We start from the raw sequence: 19,654 nt of genomic DNA on the forward strand, positions 1-19,654 counted from the left end.
ATGAACTGTGTGTGCTTACACAACATGATTATCGAGGATGAGCGGAAGTATCCGGTTCCTCTGAGCGAACAAGCTGCACCATACGACAGAGAGAGTCCTCTTGCACAACCTAACCACCAAGTGCCGACATCGTGAGCTGCGTTCATCGCTATGCGTCAGGAGATTCGAGACTACACAATGCATCAACAACTGCAAGATGATCTGGTGGAGCACATATGGACGCTTCGAGGCAACACCAACTAGTTTCCATTTGATTTGTTTGAAAAATTATCTTGTTTTGTTGAACTGTAACGTTTATTTGTAAAAATAAACCAAATGTTGGCAAAACTGGTCAAATTCGCCAAATTATGCAGGAAATTTGGCATCCAGAGACGTTTTACTCTAAAAAAAATGTTGAATCCCGGATGTCTACTCTAGGGGAGACGGCTGAAACTTCGTCGTTCCCGGACCAAACTTTCGTCCAATCCGACGCTAAATAGCACCGGATTTCAGCCCGGGAGCCCCAACGGGCCAACGGGCTGGAGATACTCTAACGGCCCGTGATGGTATAGTACCGAGGAAGAAAGGAAGCCCAAAACCCACCAATAATAACCGGTCGGAACGTGCGCGTCGTGTCGTGTGCTCGTGCCTCCTCCACCTCTGAATCGACTACTACTCATTCTCTGTCGTCCCCAATCTATTCCAGAGAGGCACGACGCAGCCCGGCAACCAAGATCCAAATCTTCGCCCAGCGACCCGGCGATCCAATCCGATCCGGTCCCGGATCCTCAGCCGACGCCGGCGACCATGGCGCGCCGCCACCTCCTCCTGCTCCTCCCCCTCCTCGCGCTCGCCTCCTCCGTCGCCGTCGCGTCCGCCGAGGTACCGAACTCACTCATCCTCTCGTGACCAACCCGCCTCCCATGTCGCCGCGTGTCCGCCCACCTGACGACGCCTCTATCCGCAGGGACAGGGAGACTCCGCCGCCTTCATCGATGGCGCCTCGCGCCGCTACCTGCGGGATCAGCAAGGCGGCCAGGTTCCGTCCCCGATCCTTCTCTTGCTCTCTCTGCGGATGCGGACTAATCTGTCGGTGCTTGCCGAATGCCGACCTTTTCCTGCTACTGAAACCGAGTTCAGCCGGCTCTTGTAGCTAATCCATACACGATTCCGGTGTATAATTTCTGGATTACCAGATGAGACTACCAATGGCTGTTACAATCCAGTATTACGCTTAAACATGGGGGCTTATGGCTAGATAATTATCAACTACACCTACATATAAGCCATCTACTCATCCCCGGATAACAAAGTTAAAGTGACTATATACTCTTTAATAGGTGCTTGGATGTTGTATCAAGTTTGAGGTAGTTACAGGCATAAAACATGTTAAGCACTGGCTCCTACTAAAGCATTGATGCTATAAATTAGCACATTATCTGACATGCATGATAACTTCCTTCTTTCATGGGATACACTTTTCCAAGTACATCACCTGCTTTTGTACATACCCTGGTAGAAATTTATTTGCCTTGACTAATGGCCTTCACCTACTGTTTCAAGACTGAACCATTTAACCTTAGCTTTTATTTTCATTTCTCCCCACCACATGCCATTATGATCTCATGATATGCCTTGTCATGCTACAACAGGCCACTTCAATGTCACTTGACGAAGTTTCTGCAGCTGTTTCTGTCTTGCTTGGTTTTGCGCCACCGGCCATGCTACCTTCGCAATCTTCTGCAAAGGTTGGTTAACCTTCGTGATGGATTCAGCTAACCTTTACATGCATCGTGCTACACTATCTAAGTTATTCAATCTTTGTTTTTCTTGGTTTTCAGTTAAACAAAGTGCTACTCCCTAACCCATTTGACAGACCCCGTGCTGTTTTCTTGATGCAAATCGATGAATCCCATGGTATGTTATTTTTTCGACGATGATTTTATTAGACTAATCCTGCATATGGATGTAGTGGCTAATGTTGTCTCTCCTAATCATATATCAGCCTCTGTCGATAGCTTCATATCTGAAGCCGGTAGTGTTTTCAAAACCAAGATTGAAGGTGCAGAAAATGCCGCAACAGGGCTTACAGGTATCGCTAATTACTTAACATATCATTGTTTTTTGAACTTGGATGCCCGTACTGCTGTCTGTGTTTGTATCTTGTTTGCCCAAAATTATCATTGATCATGCATGGCCTCGCAGACAAGGATGAGTTAATTGTCATTCGTTCGGATGAATCTCTCGATGTTCAGTCTGGATCAGATTCTCTTGATAATGAGCTCACCGACTTGGTAAGTATTTTTTTTCTGTATGGGAAAGTAGCACTCATTATGCATATCTATAGAAAACCTCGAGACTTGGTGCAATTCGAGACCATAGTCAGAGTTTTATATGTTGTTTTCATTGCAAAATGATGGGTCTCCTTCCGTAACTTTCCAATCAATTCTCTACGGCGTCTAGGAGATAGATATAATATTTTCAGGAACAAGAAAATAAGAAGAATCTTTCTCTCTATTCACTACCATTCCGCGTCTTCGACTTCTATTAGTTTCTTTTCTTATTTAATGCAATAGCTATAGTTTGATATAAGAATCCATTTCTCAAAGTAATGGAAACCATTCTCTTATATGAAATGGTTCGAAAATCCCTATTCCACCTTTTAGGTATCGTGAAAAGTGATACCTGTGAAGATCGTGCATTTCAGTCAAATTCGGATCCGTTTTTTGAGTCCATGATATAAATTGGGTGGATCCTCCACCCGTTTAGCTAAGAAAGAATAGATACAGAGGTGGATAGTAGATCGATATGAAGATCATGAGCTGCCCCATAATGAAACCCCACCAGTAGTCGCGAATATCTCCTTCCCTAATCCAAGATTGGAGAAAGAAGATCTAAAAGGGACCTATGGAGAATGTGGTCATAAATCCATCCTACCTATTGTCTGGATATACCAAGAGAGATCTACGTCTAATGAGGCTACTATGAAATATTTACTCATGGGTGGGGCAAGCTCTTCTATTCCGGGTAATCGTATTATTACGCCTCTAAGACATTCAACCAAACGTAAATTAAAATAAGAAGTTGTTCCTCGCGTTCTTAACTTCAAAAGGCATATTTACATGTCAAAAACATAATGTGTATGCGTCCTGTAGCCCTACATCTTTATTCCAAATCTACCACTTCCGAAAGACCAAGAGTTGTGACGGGACCAACTCAAATTCTATCATACTTGATGAATTGGAGTTTGGTTTAATCCTATGGAGTCATGAGATAAGGAAAGCTCTGGAAGGATCTAGAAATGGCCAAGGACCCTTAGCTCAAAGGGTGATTGATTGAATGCCAAGATTGAAGGACGGAGTCCATATATTGAAGGAAAGACCTTACTTTTTTGGGGGGAGCCACCATTTTGCACAATTTTTCATCCAATATTAATATGGAGTCCATCCTTCAATCTTAGCCATTCAATCTACCACGCTTTGATCTAAGTGCCCTTTGACATCTCGTGATCCTACAAAGGCTTCCTTATCTCCTCATGAGTCCATAGGGTTAAACCACTCCCAATTCCATCAAGAATGGGCATAGTTGCGTCAATCCAGTCAACTCTCTCGGTCTCACAAAAGTGGCAGATGTGGTAAATAAATATGCAGAGCTCCAGGATGAATAGACTCCGTTTGGGACATGAAAATATGCAGTTTGAAACTACAGACGTGAGGAACAAATTTGATGTTTTAACTTTCTTCGTTCGACTCTTTCTTCATGGGGTAAATACGACAACTAAAATCTGCCGTGTAGGGATAGATTCAAGTACAGAACGTTGAAGTTTCCTATGGATTTATCAAATTTCCACAAAATCCTACACACCATAGGCAAAACAAGAACTTTGTGCGTTTCTCAACTACTAGCAAGTTAATCTTAAAAATAATCATCACTTTTATAAGAAGAAGCCCAATGAAACTTTAGGAAGGAGTAGACACATTCTTCACAAAATATAAATAAAACGTTTTTTGTGCAGGCAATTTGGCTGGAGGGATCATATCAGAAGACTGACGGCAAGTTGACCATTCCGTTAGAGAGTGGAAACAGTCTTACTCTACTTGTCTCTAAGGTTAGCATTGCTTCATGATTTCATCCATTTGCATATGAACATGAACTTGGCTGCGCATAAACGTAAATTGTCTTCCAGGATGCATTTTTTGTCTGTTAAACTCATGTCCTAGCTTGTATACAATTGACTAAAATTTAGGATTATATATCAACTGCATTTGCATGTTTTTGCAGAATGCAGACTTGGAATTTGCATCCAGCTTGATCTCCCTTCTTAAAACCATCAAAAGGGGTATTCAGGTTCATGAAGATTTCTCAGGTGGCATTGTGAGCCCTGCAGAGTTAATAGTGTGCCACTTCACAGGCGTTAAGGTAATTGTGAACATAAATCTTTAGCTGTAACTTGAAGCTGGTATCTGTTTCTTATGAATCGTGCACAATAAAGAATATTCAAGGGACCCAGAAGTCTTATTTCCCAGACCACCACCCAGTCCTACTCGTGCTCTGCCCAGCTAATCTTGATCTAACCTAATCTATGTTAGTGATATAGAGTTACTAATTTGTTGTGTTTATCTAGGCTCTGGAAGGTGAATATGGTTCTGCGGAAATTGTTAAGCAGGGAGCTGAAGTAGTTCGGACAGCTCTCACCAAAGCATTTGATCTCTTGCAGGCAGCATATAACGGTAAATTACTTTGTGCCGTTACTTATTGACTGGAAACATAACCTTTTGCTTACTAGTGTTCTTGTTTTTTTGTTGAACTCTTTTAACAATTTACTTTTCTGTTTCACATCTTTCATCTGTATAGGGAAAATTGTTGGGCTTGTAATATCCACAAATGAGGCATCAACATCCTTGGCATCCATCATTGACGCACCGTCTTCGTTGCATATCTCAAGACGGCTAGCAGAAGCAAGCATGACTAATGCTACAGCTTCAGCTTCTATAGCTGCTATTATTCTTGTTAGATTGAGTTTGGCATGGACTACCGGGATCATCCTTCTTATCTCGACTCTCATTGGGGTGAGCATACTTCCTCAATAGTCTTCGCCAACTGATTTAATTTTCTTTCCATGCATCTCTGATGACACTTTTATGCTGATTGTGCAGATTTGCTTGCTCATGAACATGCCGCTTACCAGGGATACCCTCCTGTATTCAAATGTCAAGCTCGATTAGTTTGTGCAATATATGGATTTTCACACGATTACATGGAAGTTTTCGACAGCCATGCTTGGTTTTTTTGTCTTTTGGATCATGGGTTTTACCGTACAGTGGACTGTTTGTTTGCTGTACATCCAGTGTAGCATAAAACACTGCTTCTATGTGGATCCCTCATGGAGAATCTGTACTGCTGCTGCCTGTATGGGCTTCTCTTGTTTCCAGTAAATAACAATAATCGAGAGGAGTGTATTTTGTTGATATCTGTGACGATTGTATTATTGCGGAATACTAGTGTCTGAATAAATTCACTGCTCGCATACTTCCATTCAGGGTGGTGGCTGTTGTTGCTATGAATCTGTGGGTGTTAGATTTCCGAGCATGCTGGAATTTTGAATGAATCTGCTATCCATGTATAATTCAGTTATTGTTTCGGATCTAACTGCTAGAAGAAATCTTAACTTCTTCGTTTTCTGTTGGTTCCCATTGTCTCCGAGGCCCATCTGACCTTCAGTAGTGTTATGAAGTTTCATCCCGGTCCTATTGTCCATGGGACTCAAGAGTTTAGTAAGTACCATGTATCGCTTTATTAACCAACTTGATTCTTGGTTCAGTCACCCAATTTCATGTGTATTTCTTGTGTAACTGGGAAAAAAAGGTGTAATTACACAGACTAGCAGCAAAGCTGATCGGGGAATGACAAGCCGCGCCTCCTAGCGCAGCTTGTTTCTCTCCACCATCCATTGCAAATTCCTCTGCCCCTGGTCGAGCGTTCCTTCCAATTGACTGAAGGACTCGAGGCAGAGATTTAACCCACTGCATCAGTACAACACAATTATCCTGTCAGCAAAACAAAACTGTATCATGCATAGCACTTCCAATAAAGAATGTATCCACGTAGCCAACCATGATGCCTTCAGAAAATCGATCTGCAGCACCAGATTTAACCGACAATGATGCCACAGTCCTCGGTTCCAGCTCGTCCGAGTTCCAACTTCGCCTGATCGGAGGGGGAGCAAAAACCTCTCTTCTGAAACGATACAGAAACCGATTCGAAGTTTAACCGTGCACAGAGGGGGAGCAAAAACCCCTCTTCTGAAACAAAGCCTGATCGGAGGGTTTCAGGAGGGGAGTTCACTTGTCACTACAAGGTCGATCTAGGGTTTAATAACCAGCCAATACCCCCGCCGCCGACCTAGCCAACTCCGTCAGAAGTATGCCGCAGAGGGTTACCGCCGGAGGGAGGCCCGAAAGAGCATCTTCTTGGACCATCTTTTGCGATCTGCAGGTATTACGACAGCTCACAGCCATATCCGCCGCCCTTTTGATTATATAAATCTGGTAGCTAGACCAAATAGTTTTACTTCTTAATTATCTAGTACAATTCTCTATCCTCTACTGAAACAGGCCTGCATCTCTGAGCCCGTTAGAATTGTTCATTACGCTCTCGTCGTTGTTCGACGCCTTTTCTTGGGGGCGGAAAGAGAAGCTGTCAATACTGCTGACGAGAGAACGGGAGAAAAAGAATCTGCTGCTGCCGATTATGATGATTACAACCAGCAACTGGCTGACGATGACCTCCATGGCGGCGACGATGAACTCCATGGCAGCGACGATGAACTCTATGGCAGGTACCTCCATGGCAGCGACGATGATGACCTCAGCGACTATGAGGGCTACGACGATGAAGAAGATGACTTGCCTCCGCCGTGTATCAGGAATGCCTATGATGGAGACAACTCTGATGTAGAGGATGCTTACTGTTTTTCTCGCTACCTGGTGGAGCTGTTGTCTGTGCGCCCCCACTTCCCCTTCACGGGCACCTTCGCTTGCTTCAACGACCGTTCTGTCTACTACTTCTCCTCGCCGAAAGGCCAACAGTATGGTCATGTGGATTCTCAGGTATTGTCTATTTAATCACACGTATTCGCACTCTAAATTTACCTTTTGTATTCTGTATCTCCTTTTGAATCGTTTTACCCCGTTGACAATATATACATACACAGGGAAATATGATAATCTGGGCAAAAGGTTTAGCCATCGAGGACGACTTTCAAGTTAGAGTTGAAATCCCAGAAGATGATAACAAAATTGAAGTGGCCAACTTCAATTTTACAGTGGACCCGTACGCATGTAACAGAGTTATAACCCGCACCATCCCGACAGAACACCTCCGCAAAATAGATCTGACTTTTGTGCCGCTCAACCAAGCTATACAGGCAAACGTGTTTGTCTGCCTCCATCTCATAGCTGCTGCTGCTGGTGGCGGCGGCTCTAGCACAGGTGACACTGTCTACTATGTATATGGCGAAATCACTGCACACCACCAACACTACGGTGGCAAGAATGTCATGCTCTTTTACCGCGAGGAAGGGAACAAAATAAAGGTTATTGGTGGCAAACTCCCACTATTTTTTTCGATAAAGGGAATATATTAATATCGAGAGATACCAATTACACCCAGCCTCTGCAACAACGCACCACCCTAATGGCACTACTGATGCACACAGCCAAAAAAGGGAAAAGAAAACTAAGAAACAAAAGTCCCGCTACAGTATCACGGACCTAACAACAGCAATACATCCACCACCATGACAACACCCGAATTGCGAGACTCTCCAAAAACGACGCCTCCAAGAAGGGAACAGGTGCTCCAACACCGTCGTCGCCCGATCAAAGATCTTAGGTTTTCACCCTGAAGATAGTCCCCACTCTCAAAACAATGCCTCCACCAAGGTCACTGCCAGGCACAACCAGTTAAGACCAGACCTTGGGTTTTCACCCTGAAAGGTAGGACTCTGCGCTTCACATGTGTTGTCGCCCCCACTTTCATACCGCTGCTGTGAAGCCCGGACACCAAGCAAGCCCCTCAACAACGCGGAGACTTGAACCTCCCTTAGCTAGTCCTCCCCTCCGGCCTTCATGAAATTCTCTTCTTCCGACTTTCATCATGGATCCATAGTCACTTGATGTCAACACAGAAAAAGAGCTTCATGTCGCGACTATTGCGGCCTTGGGCAGCTGTTCCAGTATACTTAGATCCTCTATTGGTAATCAAGTTGAGCCTTCATGTCGCGACTGATCCTCAGCATGATCCCGTCTCCTTCCAAGGTGATCTTGCCTTCGACCGTGGCGAGTATGAAAAATCAATTTGCAACGTCCACCATGGTGAAGTAAAAGTGAGGATTTTGTACGGGTAGTTGCCCTCTTGACGGGGAATGCTGCGTTGTAAGTTAACGTTGTGGGTGGATACTGGATCTCTGTTGGACTTTTTCTAGTACATCACTGTTTATGCAATGATGACTAGCTCGTAGTTGTAAACTTCATAATCTGGTGGTTCAGTAAACGTGCAGGCCTCTTGCCATGTTTAGCCTTTCTTATCTCTTTCTTGTGTGGAATGTTCGCGGACTAAACTCCCCTGCGCGGCGAGGCTTTGGTTCGTGAGTTCGTGGGGGATTGAGGCGCCAGTTTGGTTGCTCCGTATGAGACTAAGCTAAGTTCCATTTTGGCGTATGATCTGCTGTCCATCCTAGGTCCTTGTCCCACGGTGCAAGGGCATTTGACAGCTGCAAGTCGTTTCTACAGTTTACAAAATCCTCTCCCTCCATGTATGCGCCCATCGGTTGGACATATACAGTGTGTGATGGCATTTTATCGGATTCAAAATCTTGCATACATATAGTAGCAAGATTGAATGTTTGGGCTAGAGCTATGGAAAATCCATGTCAGACTAGCAGATAGTATAAAGGACTGAAACATTAATAATAATCATGTGGATGCGCACTCCCAACTGCTATTAGAGGTTGGCGTGGGAGTGTTCTATGTGCTTGTGTGGTAGAAGATGTGGATCACATCATCTTCAGGTGTCCTGTGTGGCAGCTTTTATGTGTGGTTTGCGAAACTTTTGTCAAGCAGCATACTCCTGGCAATAGAGATGAATTTATGGAACTCTTTCTGAAACCAGGAGGCGATAAAAATAACCATGTGTGGTGGTTTCTAGCGGCAGGTCCTCGCCACTTCCTAACAATCTTCCTCGCTCCGTCTGGAACTCAGTCGCCCTTATCATTCTATGGAAGATCTGGGACGCTCGGAATGCCAAGGTGTTCAGGAACATAGACCAAACCGATTTACAGGGCTCTCTCTTTAACAAGGAAATGCCATATCGGGTTCTCAACGTTGGCGTCCCTGGTATGAAGCCCATGAAGGAATAGGGCAAATCCCATGAACAAATACATACGAAGCCGAAGATAATAACGTCATGTAAGTTAGGAAGGCTAGGCCCATATCGGGTGAACCGATTTATGATGTAACACGACCTCGAGGCGGACTCTGAGACCTAGCCAACTATATAAGGGCTAGGAGGAGCCACCGAGGAGGGACAGATTCAACCAGACGAAACACTCTGTAACCCCAGTTTCACATAATACAATCTTGGAGATTCGCCCTTGATCATATTTCTCGTCGGCTGCCTAGTTTGGCTAACCGGTTTGTTGATTCGCCAGTGTACTCCTTCCTAAAAATCCAAGTTCATCATCATGGGCATTGACAGGGTTAACCCTTTGTCACTCTTTAATGTTGTAGTAGAAGCCATTGATAGGGTCTAAAAAGCTCGGGATTAAGGAAGCTAATTGAGTCTAAGAAGCTTCCAAATATTAAGGAAGAGATGACTGATCGGGGGGGGGGGGTGTTGGGCCATGTCCTTACACATGGAGATATGTTGGCAACCCAATATCAGTCCAGAAAGTCCAACACGTATCAACCGTTGATCAAGATTCGCATCTAACAATTGTGCTGCCTCCTTGAGAGGTACATAAGGAAAAATCCCTAGCCACCTTGTGGTTAAGTGTGAGAAAGGTAGAGCAAGCCAAAATTGGTTGCTGCTGTGAGAGGATGGGACAGCACACTAGAACACCAACCAAGTGAGAAGAGAGGAAGAAGAAGGAAAGATGATTCCGATCTGGATAGCTAGATTTCAATCTAGATAGATGGATTAAGATTTGGGTTAGTGGAGAATCAGATTTGAGAGTGGTGAAATCAGTTCGAACTGCTGCAGTTTCAGTATAGAGACGTTTTGAGAGACGAGCAGTTTGGGCAGGCAAACGGTGTCCAATTAAGCTGATTTTTGGCCATGCTGGAAACTCATATGTGTGCTTGTCTAACAAGCTTGGTGTTGATTGGATATGCGATTTAAGAGCAGTTTGCTAGTTACCGAAGAGGATAGAATCTGTGATATCTCTGCTTTGTTGTATCTTACCTCTTGTGGATGTTGTTGTTGCCGGTGGGCAACGAGGGTGAAATGTGTTGTAATCTCTAGTTGTTTTAGAGAAGACTCTGTATCCAGGTTGCTCATAGTGAAGTTTGCGTGAACCAGCTGGTCCATACTCATGGTTTTCCCTTCTCAGATTGAGGAGGTTTTCCACTTAAATCTTTGTGTTATGTAAGACTAGGATTAATCATCTTGTACTACAAGTCTACCCCTCCCCTTTTACCTATACCCCTACATGTTATACATCTAACATGTGTCACTTGTGCGTGTGCTTGTGTTTGCTTTTCCGCTGCAGAAAAAGTATAGGAGTAGAAAAAACATATAATTGATATGTCACGTCTACTTGAGTCCTATAAGAAGATGAAGTATGTTCGATTGTACCAAGGAAATTTTTCATAATGTATGAGCTAATGTTTTTCCTATAAAATTTAGACTATAAGATTACTTCTATAGGAAAATTAGTTTCCATGGGATATATTTCTATTAATTATAGACAATTCCTACATAAGTTCTATGAATCAAAGGATCCCTTATTTTCTTGTAAGAGTTGTGTTCTCTTTGCCCCCTATGTTGTTGGTCGTCTATTTGTCTACCTGATTGTGCGGCAAGGGGTGTGTGCGAGTGAGGATCTGATCCTTGTAAGGGGCTACTTCTAAAGCTTTCAATGTATATACCATTTTGCTATGACACCTCAACTGGGACTTCTTTTATGTCTTAGTCACACACAAAAAAGTGTAACCACAATGTAAAAAAGAAAAGCGCAACTCGTTTCTGGTTGCACTTTTCTGACATCGGTTGCACTTTTCTAAAGTGATCGAGACAAAAGAAAATTTCATACACGGACGTTCGTACCTAAAAGTATTTCCCTGTGATTAAAATTCATAACCATTATGTGAAAAAAAAAATCGTCAAAGTATGAATTTAGACAGTCAAAATACTCCTTATGTTTTAGAAAGAAGATTGTATATTTTATCGATAAAGAAGAAGATTGTATATATGTAGTATAACATGATCACGATGTTAGTATGCTGCAATATGGCATGCATGCAAATGCATCTGATGGACATATATGGAGGGTTGGGCAATAAGGCCGGCCGCGAGAATGGCGAGCCACGCCTCCTTGCGCCGCTTGTTTCTCTCCACCATCCATTGCAATCTCTAATTAATGTTCATCCATTTCTCTCCAGTAACTGTTCCTCCATTTCTCTGTCTCTCTCTAGTAATTAACTGGCTAGTAATTTATCAAGGAGTCGATCGTCCCGTGTGGCAGGTGATCGAGGCACGCAGGCAGCCGGCGAGCGCGCGAGCCATGGCAGCATTGTTCTCGACGAGGCTGGGGCGTCAGGCGTCCGGGTACCTCCAGGACAAGTACAAGCAGGCCAGGCTCGCCCTCGGCGACATCACGCCGGCGGAGCTGTACGTTTGTTCTTTGGCATTGCATCTGAATGTAAACGTTGTGGCTCACGATGCATGAATAATTAACCGTGGATGGATTTGGTAGGCTGGTGCAGGAGGCGACCAACGGCGACCCCTGCGTCCCAGACGCCAAGACGCTGGCGTGCATCGCCGACGCCGCCTTCGACATCGACGACTACTGGCGGATCGCCAACGTGCTGCACCGCCGCCTCGGCAGCGTCCACGACTGGAAGGAGTGGCGGCCCGTGTACAAGGCGCTGGTCGTCCTCGAGTTCCTCCTCACCCACGGCCCCGAGGAGCTGCCCAGGGACTTCCTCCCCACCATGAAGGCGCTGCGCGACCTCCGCGGCTTCACCTACATCGACGACAAGGGCTTCGACTGGGGCGCCTCCATGCAGCGCCGGGCCGACAGCGTCGTCAGCCTCCTCACCGACGCCGACCGCCTCAGGGACGCGCGCCACCGCGCCGCTGTCGGCGTCCGCTCATTCCCCTTCTCCCACGGCGCCGATCACCACGGCGTGGTCAGCCCGACCGCCTCCGCCTCCCCCGTCTCTTCGGCGTCGTCCGGCTCCTCCCGCGGATCACGCGGCACCTGGTCCTTCGCCTCCGCCTCGCCGCACTACTCCGACAGCCCCGCCTTCGTCTGCCTCTGCTCCCCCAACGCCGACTACCGCCACGATAAGAAGTTTGACGCCTACACCGCCGACGACAAGCGCGACGGTGGTGTCGTCGTCGAGGAGGAGGCCGACGACTGCCCGACCCCGCACAGCCAGGGGAGCTGGCTCGAGGAGTCCCCCTCGCAGTCCGGATCACCCGCAAGCTGCTGCAGCAGCGCCAAGAGCACCAGCAGCAGGAGGGCGTCCGGCTTCCTTAGCTTGTCGCAGCCAGAGCGAAGGAACAGCAGCAAGAAGCTCCAGCGCCAGCTTTCCTTGGATTATTAGTTAATTGCCTCCATTCTTCCATAATTTTTTCTACGATAACATACCTTTTGCCTCTTAATTCTCATCCATGCATGAGCAACTCAAGTATCTATATATGTATAGGGATTGCAATAGTTACAGCATGAGCATTCTTCTTGTTTTCCTCTATGTGCACTTTTTCTGCATGCATATACCAGATAGTAGGAGTACAGTTTAGATGCCCGCATTTGATCAAATGTTTTTTCTGTAATGGATATGTATTGTTAACTAATTTAACACACGCATTCACAGTGACAGTACTTCTGGTTCCTCGATTTCATTACTTCAGTCTTCAGTTTTTTTTTTTACAACCAGTCTTCAGTTCTTAATGGCTGCATTCGCATATGCTACAAACCCAATCAAGACAGTTGGACAGAAGAGTTCATATGGTGAGGTGCGGCGGAAAGCCCAAGCAATCAGGCTGTATCAATCTAAGGCTAGCTAGAAGCATGGTGGGATTAGATGTTTCATCGAGTTAGATTCATCTACAGAAAAAAAAAACACAAAGGCCTTTCTTTAGTGTGGAAATTCAAACTAAGAGGACAAAGCTGTGTATTTGGATTCTGCGGCAAGTTCCGTCATATCTTCTATCTTTTCTTACACCATGGGCGCCTCCATTTCAAAATAGCTAGCTTTATAAAAAGGCTTACATTTCGGAAATACCTCAGAAAACTGATCTGAGCAAATGACAGCCAGATAGAGCGCAAAGTACAGTAATAGCGAGCAAACTACCGAAAGGACTTCACTAACTCCAGATAATCTGAGAGGCTGTGCTACGCATCAGTGGCAGCAGTCTACCAGAGACTTCTATGGCACTTGATTTGACGGGTTCATCAGCTCAACTCAAACAGAAGTAAATTAAACTTGATTTATCCAGGAGCACAGGCAGTAAACTGAACACGGATTTTGCAACAGGACAATCCCATTCTAACTCCAGGGCATGGGCGAGCACAAGTGAGACATGCTCACATATCTAAGAAGACAATAACAATCAGATATGATCTTGCACTGTACTTTACATGCTTTGGTTGGTCAGAGGTTCGAACAGTAAGTCTTGGATAATTACTGAAAATTCTTTCAAAAATAATGCACAGTTCCTAAAAACATCTCTAACTTGCAATACAATGACGGCAGCGTTATATCAAAACAAAGCTGATTGTACATACAACGTTAAGAGTCAAGGATGCAAAATGTCATGCACAACAACAAGGCTAACATGTTGCAACTCTCGCAAATGTAACATCTATTTGTCATCAGAGAGAACAATGCTTAGTAAGCTGTGACAATTCAACAGGTATATCAACCTCGCGCACCTTGACCAGTGACATAAGAGTGACTAGCCAGTGTATTTTTTAGATGTCCTTCATCCAAACTCCAAAGGCAGCACTGCATGACACAAGCCATCCATCAACAATTTGCAGAGGTAAGTGCAAGTTGTACAATACTTCAGATAAGCAGCTTGTGCGCACTGTAATAATAAGGGTTTGGGTCTACAAAGGAAAAGAGCCACCAGCACATGACCCTACATATAATAAAGTAACAGATCGCTTGTGTTGGTTAACTTAAAATACTAAAAAAAAAAACGAGACCCATGAGCACTAGCACCCAGGGCATATTCTTATAGAAGAAGCTAAAAAAAAGGACGTACCCAGTGCTGAGAGCTCCCGCACTGTGCGGGGTCTGGGGAAGGTGTTAGTGGCAAGCCTTACCCTCACGAAGTGCAATGTGAGGAGACCGCGACTCAAACCTGTCTATTATAGAAGAAGCTAAGTGAGCCACAAATCCGTGTTCGAGGAGATTCGAACCCGGGTTGCGGAGTAGCCACCAACTCGAGATAACCATCTGACCCTCCGGTCATTCTCATTAACTTATACTAGTGAGTACAAATCCGAGTGAAGACACTCACCAAATCTGTGGTACAGATAGGTTTCATTCAGTGATAGGGCTTCCGGCCTAGTGACAACGAGACAAGAGAAACTAACATATCTATTTATTATAGACAGAATACAAGTACATACCAGCCAAAACCAATTAATCAAAGTAAGCAGACTCACAATCAACCACTCTTCAGTCTGCTCTACAATATGGATGAATGTCATCTGGGTCTAAAACTAGTGCACTGTATTACCACAACTGATAATGGTTGAGTTCGGGGTTTGATTATATGTTAATTGCTATGAGGACATAGCCATGCCACTCCAAGCAAGGCTGACAGTGTTCAGGTCTGTCCACTCACAAGAGCAAGTCAGGAAATTGCACCTACAGGGGAGAGTGGATCTTCTCCTATTTGAGTAACTGAGTTACCACCTAAACTTCACAAAATTGGCCGCGACCTGATAACTCTACACTCTGTGTTCTTGGTTTGGAAAGCAGGCATCATGAACGTCAGAGATCGGACAGATGAAAGGTGTGTCAGTTGTACTGCCTCATGCAGACGGAACACCACGGCTGCATCAACCACCCAAGTGGACTTTTGTAACAAGCGAGCATTATTCACTAGAAGCTGGAGGAGGGAAGTATTAAAGGTGGTATCCTGTCTATTTCTAGGGTCAGAGAAGAAAGAGACTTCTAGGCTTGGTCTCCCCAGCTCCTGAGCCACCGTAGGATTGGAAGTTTCTTATCATGGCGCTAAATCAAGCATGTAGTTTTTTCATCAAAGGCTGTTGCATTGGTGTGCGTTGTTCTTGGATTCAATCCATCAAACAAATCGAGTTATCCATTCATAGAACATGAAAACCCCGCACCAACTTATAGTTGTGAGGATATTCGTGGTCATTCCAAAAAGATGAAACACAGCCTTAAGAAAAGGAAAATGGAAAATATAAGACAAACCGAGTTCATTCGAATACATTCAAACCAAGCAGAACAATCTGAATTCGTCTATAAGCCAAGAACTAGACATTACAAAAATATAAAGATCAAAGTCCTTGCTACTGCTTCCATTTCTTTGTATTTTCTATTAGAAGGCCTGTCACAAAGCCACAATCATTCTATAACAACTGTCTGGCTGGGTTTGAGAAACAACTACAGAGTGAATCAATGTTTTTTTGATCAAAAGCTATCATGTAATCTGGAAAAGGACTTACAGCCTTTTTTCTACAGGGGCCACCCTGGTCTGCCTCAATAGAGCTTTACTTGTGAAGAATGCCCTTCTTGGCTGTTTTAGGCTTCTTCTGAATGTGGTTCTGAAAGATGGGGCATATAAAAAAAGTTAGAGCAGACAAGGAGAGAAACACGAACTTGGCTTCAAAAAGGAAACAAGGTATAAACCTTTTGCCTTTGTAGAGCCTCAACATCTGTCCTTTCCTTCCAATTGCTCTTACGCAATTTAATCGGGCGGTTTCCAACATACTTTCCTGAAAGAAGTGAATTCAAACATAATAAGATATGAGTAAACAGAGCTTGTTGAGGAGTGGAAACTTTGTCAATAAAATTCAATGGAAATGCAAACCATTCATTTCTTTTATGGCTCCAGCCAGGTCTGTAGGGTTTGAAAAGCTCACAAATCCATAACCTTTAGTTTTGCCAGTCCTCTTATCTCTGACAACCTAAAAACAGGGTACATATGGTTATTTAACATCAAGTGTAAGCCAGAGTCTGCATATAAGAAACATCATAAACCAGCTGCATATAACTCAACATCTGCGTTAGCCACACGGAATTTAAACAGTACAACTGAACTACGATAGGCCTTATAGCTATATATAGGTGAGGAATCTTGTTATACCAAAACCATGAAACTGAGAAGCTTCGTATAGCTTATTCTGTAAAATATTAGCAATTTTACTCCAATTACTACCAGTGTTTGTGATACACGGATAAGTGTATTTTGAACATTGTAAGGTTTTCAAGATTTAAACACACAAAAAATGATACCAGCAATTTTGAGAAACGAAAACAATGGTATCAATTTCATGTGAACAGTCATTAATGTATATGTATATCAGTGGCAAAAATAGACAAACTTTGGTCGCATGCATAGTTTTTACTTTGAAAGGAATTTTCTTCAAACTATAGTATTGTGGCAATATGTCTTTCATATTATAGCTTATTCAAAGTAAAATAATGTCGGAACTGATATGGTTCTTAAATGCGTGGGTGAAAGTTTGGGCACATCTGTCCTAGCTTCCATGGTTTCGATAACGGTTTGTATAGAATATCTTCTCAAGGCCAGGCACGACTTCATCTCAAAGGCACTTTTTCCCTGGTTCAGGGGTCATCTCAGATCTAGTAAGCTCACAGCTATTATATCTGTCAGGATGCCCAGAGTGAAAACAAACAATAGGGGGTGATCAATCGTCCACATCTTGCCTAACTCCTTTGTTCAATAAAATTACTGAATTACACACTTATTCTGGCTGGACCTTACGGTGTGAGTAGACGAATTTTGCAGGGTTGCTCGGTGCATCAGAAGTCTTGTTCAACTTTTGCTATCCAGATTCATATATCAGACATATGCACCTAGCTGAACTACTAGGAAGTGAATTAGAGACTGTCCAGTTATCCAGACTATTTTCTTAAAATTTAAACACATATTTTTAGTCAGTGCAGAACTAAAAGAGAAGGCATTCAAGAAATTATTATTCCACAACTATTGTTAGAGCAGATAAACTGGATTGAGAACTTGTACGCTTGACCAACAATATCTTTTTAGATATCTGGGACAGAGAAATGTAGAACTTGCGTGAAGCAAAATATTGTCGTGATATTGAACTTGTGCGTTATTTAGAAAGGTAGTGTCACAAAAACCTCTGAAGATATCGAGAGATTATAAACACTGAACGGTAGAGAAACACTGATAGCAATTCCAGGGGCTCGGGGATTAACTTGCCTTGGCCATGTTGAAGGAGGGAAACCGCGAGAAGGCTTTGGAGAGAACATCGTCATTAACTTCGTTCCCTAGATCTCCGCAGAACAACCTGAAGTCATCTGCAAAATAATCGCGGACGGAATGAGCAGAATTGGCGTTCTGACGAAAGGCAGTGGTCGATAAATTGTACTTAGACTGGAAGGGTACGGGGGGAGGAGGAGGAGGACGTACTCTCGGGCCACTCGGTGAGGGTGGGGTCCTCCCAGGACTGGCCGGCGGCGCGGCGCGGGACGGCCTTCTTCTTGGCGGCGGCGTCGGAGGAGGAGGCGTTGGCCCTGGCGGCGGAGGGGTCGAGGACGTCGCTGGTGGCGAGGGCGGCCTTGACGCTCTCGAGCGCCTCGGGGGTGATGGTCTGCGCGTCCCGCTGGAAGAGCTGCTGCGCCTGCTGCAGCTGCTGGTACTGCTGGAACTGGTAGGTCGGCACCACCGGCTGCTGCTGCTGCAGGTGGAAGGGGAGCGGGAAGTAGCTGGCCCCCGCCGGAGCCGCGGACGCCGACGAGCCGGGCGGCGGAGGCGGGAGGTTAGGGTTCGACATCTGCGCAGCAATTCGGAAGGATTTCCTTGGTGAGAGGGAGGGTGGGCTAGGGTTCCTTGTTACCGACGGGATCGAACGGAATTGGGATCGAATTTTGGGGATCCGAGGAGAGGAGAGCCGGTCGTCGGAGGAACAAGGAAAATCGTCCTTTTGTGATTGGGCCTCCACTTTGCCAGCCCATTAGAACATACGAACATTGAAGTATTGAACTGCTTGGGCCTTCGTGTAATAAAAAACAAAATCCATAGGAGATGCTCAAAAAAAAAATCCATAGGCATACAGGCTGTGTATATAGTTGGGAAGGATGTCACAGAATGTAAACATGACATCTTAATAAACATATAGCTTAAGGAGGATCTTCGGTTGTTGTTAGAGCATCTCTAGCAGAGTCGTATATCGCGGAACCGAAAACTACGAGTTCGGTCTCCTGAACTGTGGGAAGTTGTTGGATTTAGTCACGGCGCAGAACAGAAACCGAAAACAAGAAAATCAAACGTCGCGGGAAATTGAAACTCGCGATTGAACTCGATTTGCTCCGATCAAGGTGAATTCGTTGATAATTTACAATAAGGCAGGCAAAATACATACATCTTCGACCTACATTCGATACTAGGGGCCTAATTTAGACTAGATTTAGTCCCCGGAGTGACTATACTGTCACCAGGGCGCTTCATTACGCCGGTGGAGGGTTTTTGGTCGCCGGCGATTTCTAGGCGACGATGAGCGCCGCCACCTCGAAGGCCGCCGCCTCGGAGGTGCTCCCGTAGGCTAGAGGCGGCCCATCGGCGTCGTTGTCATCGTTGCCGCGCGGGGGCAGCGCCGGCACCGGCGGGCTGCACGAGCCGGCAGCGGGGGCGCCTCCGCTTCTCCTTCCTCAGCTGCCGCCTCGTGCGCTTGACGGCGCGCCATCAGTTCCGGCCACTTCCGGTCGGCCCGCTTCCATGCACCGTCGGAGCGCGACCGCCTGGCGTGCTCCGCCTCCACCCGTACACCCGGCGGACGCCGAGGTGCTTTTCGCCGCCGATTCGGCCACCTCCCCTACCCACACGTCTTAAACGCCCCATTTCGGACGGAGGGGTGGTGGCCGAAGCGGTGGAGCGGCGTCGGAGGAGGCGGAATCGCTCGCCGGAGAGGAGGCAGGCGGCGGCGGCGGGATTGAAAGCGGCGGAGGGGAGTGGGGTTTACGAACCGAACTCCCCTCCGCGGCCCCTTTTAATACAGGGCGTCCGCTCGATTTCTCGGGGGGGCGAACTCGTTTTACGGGCCAGGCCGCGAGTTCGGGCTCCATTCTGGCCCATCTCCGAACTGAACCCCTATTCTTGCCGGATTTTTTCAGTTTCGGCCGCGAGTTCGGGCTCTCTTAGAGATGCTCTTACATGATGATGAAGCTGCGCACTGTATTTTTCAGTGCCTGATTCTGTG

General features: G+C 45.4%; 3 protein-coding genes across 3 annotated transcripts; 2 read left to right on the forward strand and 1 right to left on the reverse strand.

Moving 5' to 3' along the window:
* Nucleotides 1–714: 714 nt before the first annotated feature.
* Nucleotides 715–5,504, forward strand: LOC124670039. The gene is made up of 11 exons (XM_047206581.1): nucleotides 715–861; nucleotides 947–1,018; nucleotides 1,632–1,727; nucleotides 1,821–1,896; nucleotides 1,985–2,071; nucleotides 2,185–2,273; nucleotides 3,995–4,087; nucleotides 4,261–4,398; nucleotides 4,604–4,709; nucleotides 4,834–5,048; nucleotides 5,136–5,504. The coding sequence occupies exons 1-11, from the start codon at nucleotides 787–789 to the stop codon at nucleotides 5,202–5,204; spliced, it is 1,116 nt and encodes a 371-aa protein (XP_047062537.1). The 5' UTR covers nucleotides 715–786; the 3' UTR covers nucleotides 5,205–5,504.
* A 6,257-nt stretch (nucleotides 5,505–11,761) lies between these two features.
* Nucleotides 11,762–12,809, forward strand: LOC124681985 (epsin-3-like). The gene is made up of 2 exons (XM_047216757.1): nucleotides 11,762–11,868; nucleotides 11,954–12,809. The coding sequence occupies exons 1-2, from the start codon at nucleotides 11,762–11,764 to the stop codon at nucleotides 12,807–12,809; spliced, it is 963 nt and encodes a 320-aa protein (XP_047072713.1).
* A 1,072-nt stretch (nucleotides 12,810–13,881) lies between these two features.
* LOC124651401 (RNA-binding protein 42-like) lies at nucleotides 13,882–19,296 on the reverse strand. The gene is made up of 8 exons (XM_047190495.1): nucleotides 19,197–19,296; nucleotides 18,513–18,515; nucleotides 17,869–18,399; nucleotides 17,659–17,756; nucleotides 16,279–16,375; nucleotides 16,098–16,183; nucleotides 15,914–16,012; nucleotides 13,882–14,213 (listed from the first exon to the last, which is right to left on the reverse strand). Exons 1-7 carry the CDS (start codon nucleotides 19,294–19,296, stop codon nucleotides 15,959–15,961), a joined length of 969 nt encoding a protein of 322 aa, XP_047046451.1. The 3' UTR covers nucleotides 13,882–14,213; nucleotides 15,914–15,958.
* Nucleotides 19,297–19,654: the final 358 nt, after the last annotated feature.

This window comes from Lolium rigidum, chromosome 1, assembly GCF_022539505.1.
Source record: "Lolium rigidum isolate FL_2022 chromosome 1, APGP_CSIRO_Lrig_0.1, whole genome shotgun sequence".
Classification (NCBI taxonomy): Eukaryota; Viridiplantae; Streptophyta; class Magnoliopsida; order Poales; family Poaceae; genus Lolium; species Lolium rigidum.